Here is a 374-nt window from a genome sequence, read left to right as displayed (position 1 = left end):
CTGTTTACCTAAAGGTATAATGAAAGGATAATTATGTCCGAGAGAGTTCACCCTGGTTTCTAGAAAACAGTAAATTGCAGAAATTACACTTACCAATAAAACTTTTATCCTTTTGCAATGCTTGATTCATCTGTTTTTCTGTCTTAAATCCAACATAAGCAACCAGCCTGCAGCTTCGTGGAATCCGAAGACTTTTAAACTTGACAGGTTTGAGAAAGGCCTTTATGTTCTGTTTCGTAAATGTCCGTTTCCCAGTCTTGCACATATTTTTTGTTCTGATGATGACAGTGTACAGTTTCTCCTTTTCCTGTAATTATTACACAAACTATGAATTCCTGATTCCTCACGAGCAGTCTCTGACAATCATTTTCATG

The 374-nt window shown here is 36.4% G+C and overlaps 1 protein-coding gene across 1 annotated transcript in view; it reads right to left on the bottom strand.

The window, feature by feature from the left end:
• Positions 1-374, bottom strand: part of LOC119591556 (probable RNA-binding protein 19) — a gene marked incomplete in the record, with an annotated part of 63,063 nt that overhangs the window by 18,538 nt on the left and 44,151 nt on the right. Inside the window, 1 exon segment of the mRNA XM_037940311.1 lies at positions 94-307. Coding sequence (XP_037796239.1) covers positions 94-307 — 214 coding nt within the window.

This window comes from Penaeus monodon, chromosome 28 (assembly GCF_015228065.2).
Source record: "Penaeus monodon isolate SGIC_2016 chromosome 28, NSTDA_Pmon_1, whole genome shotgun sequence".
NCBI lineage: Eukaryota > Metazoa > Arthropoda > Malacostraca > Decapoda > Penaeidae > Penaeus > Penaeus monodon.
Note: the sequence above shows the minus strand (reverse complement) of the source record. Positions and strands in the feature narration are given on the sequence as shown.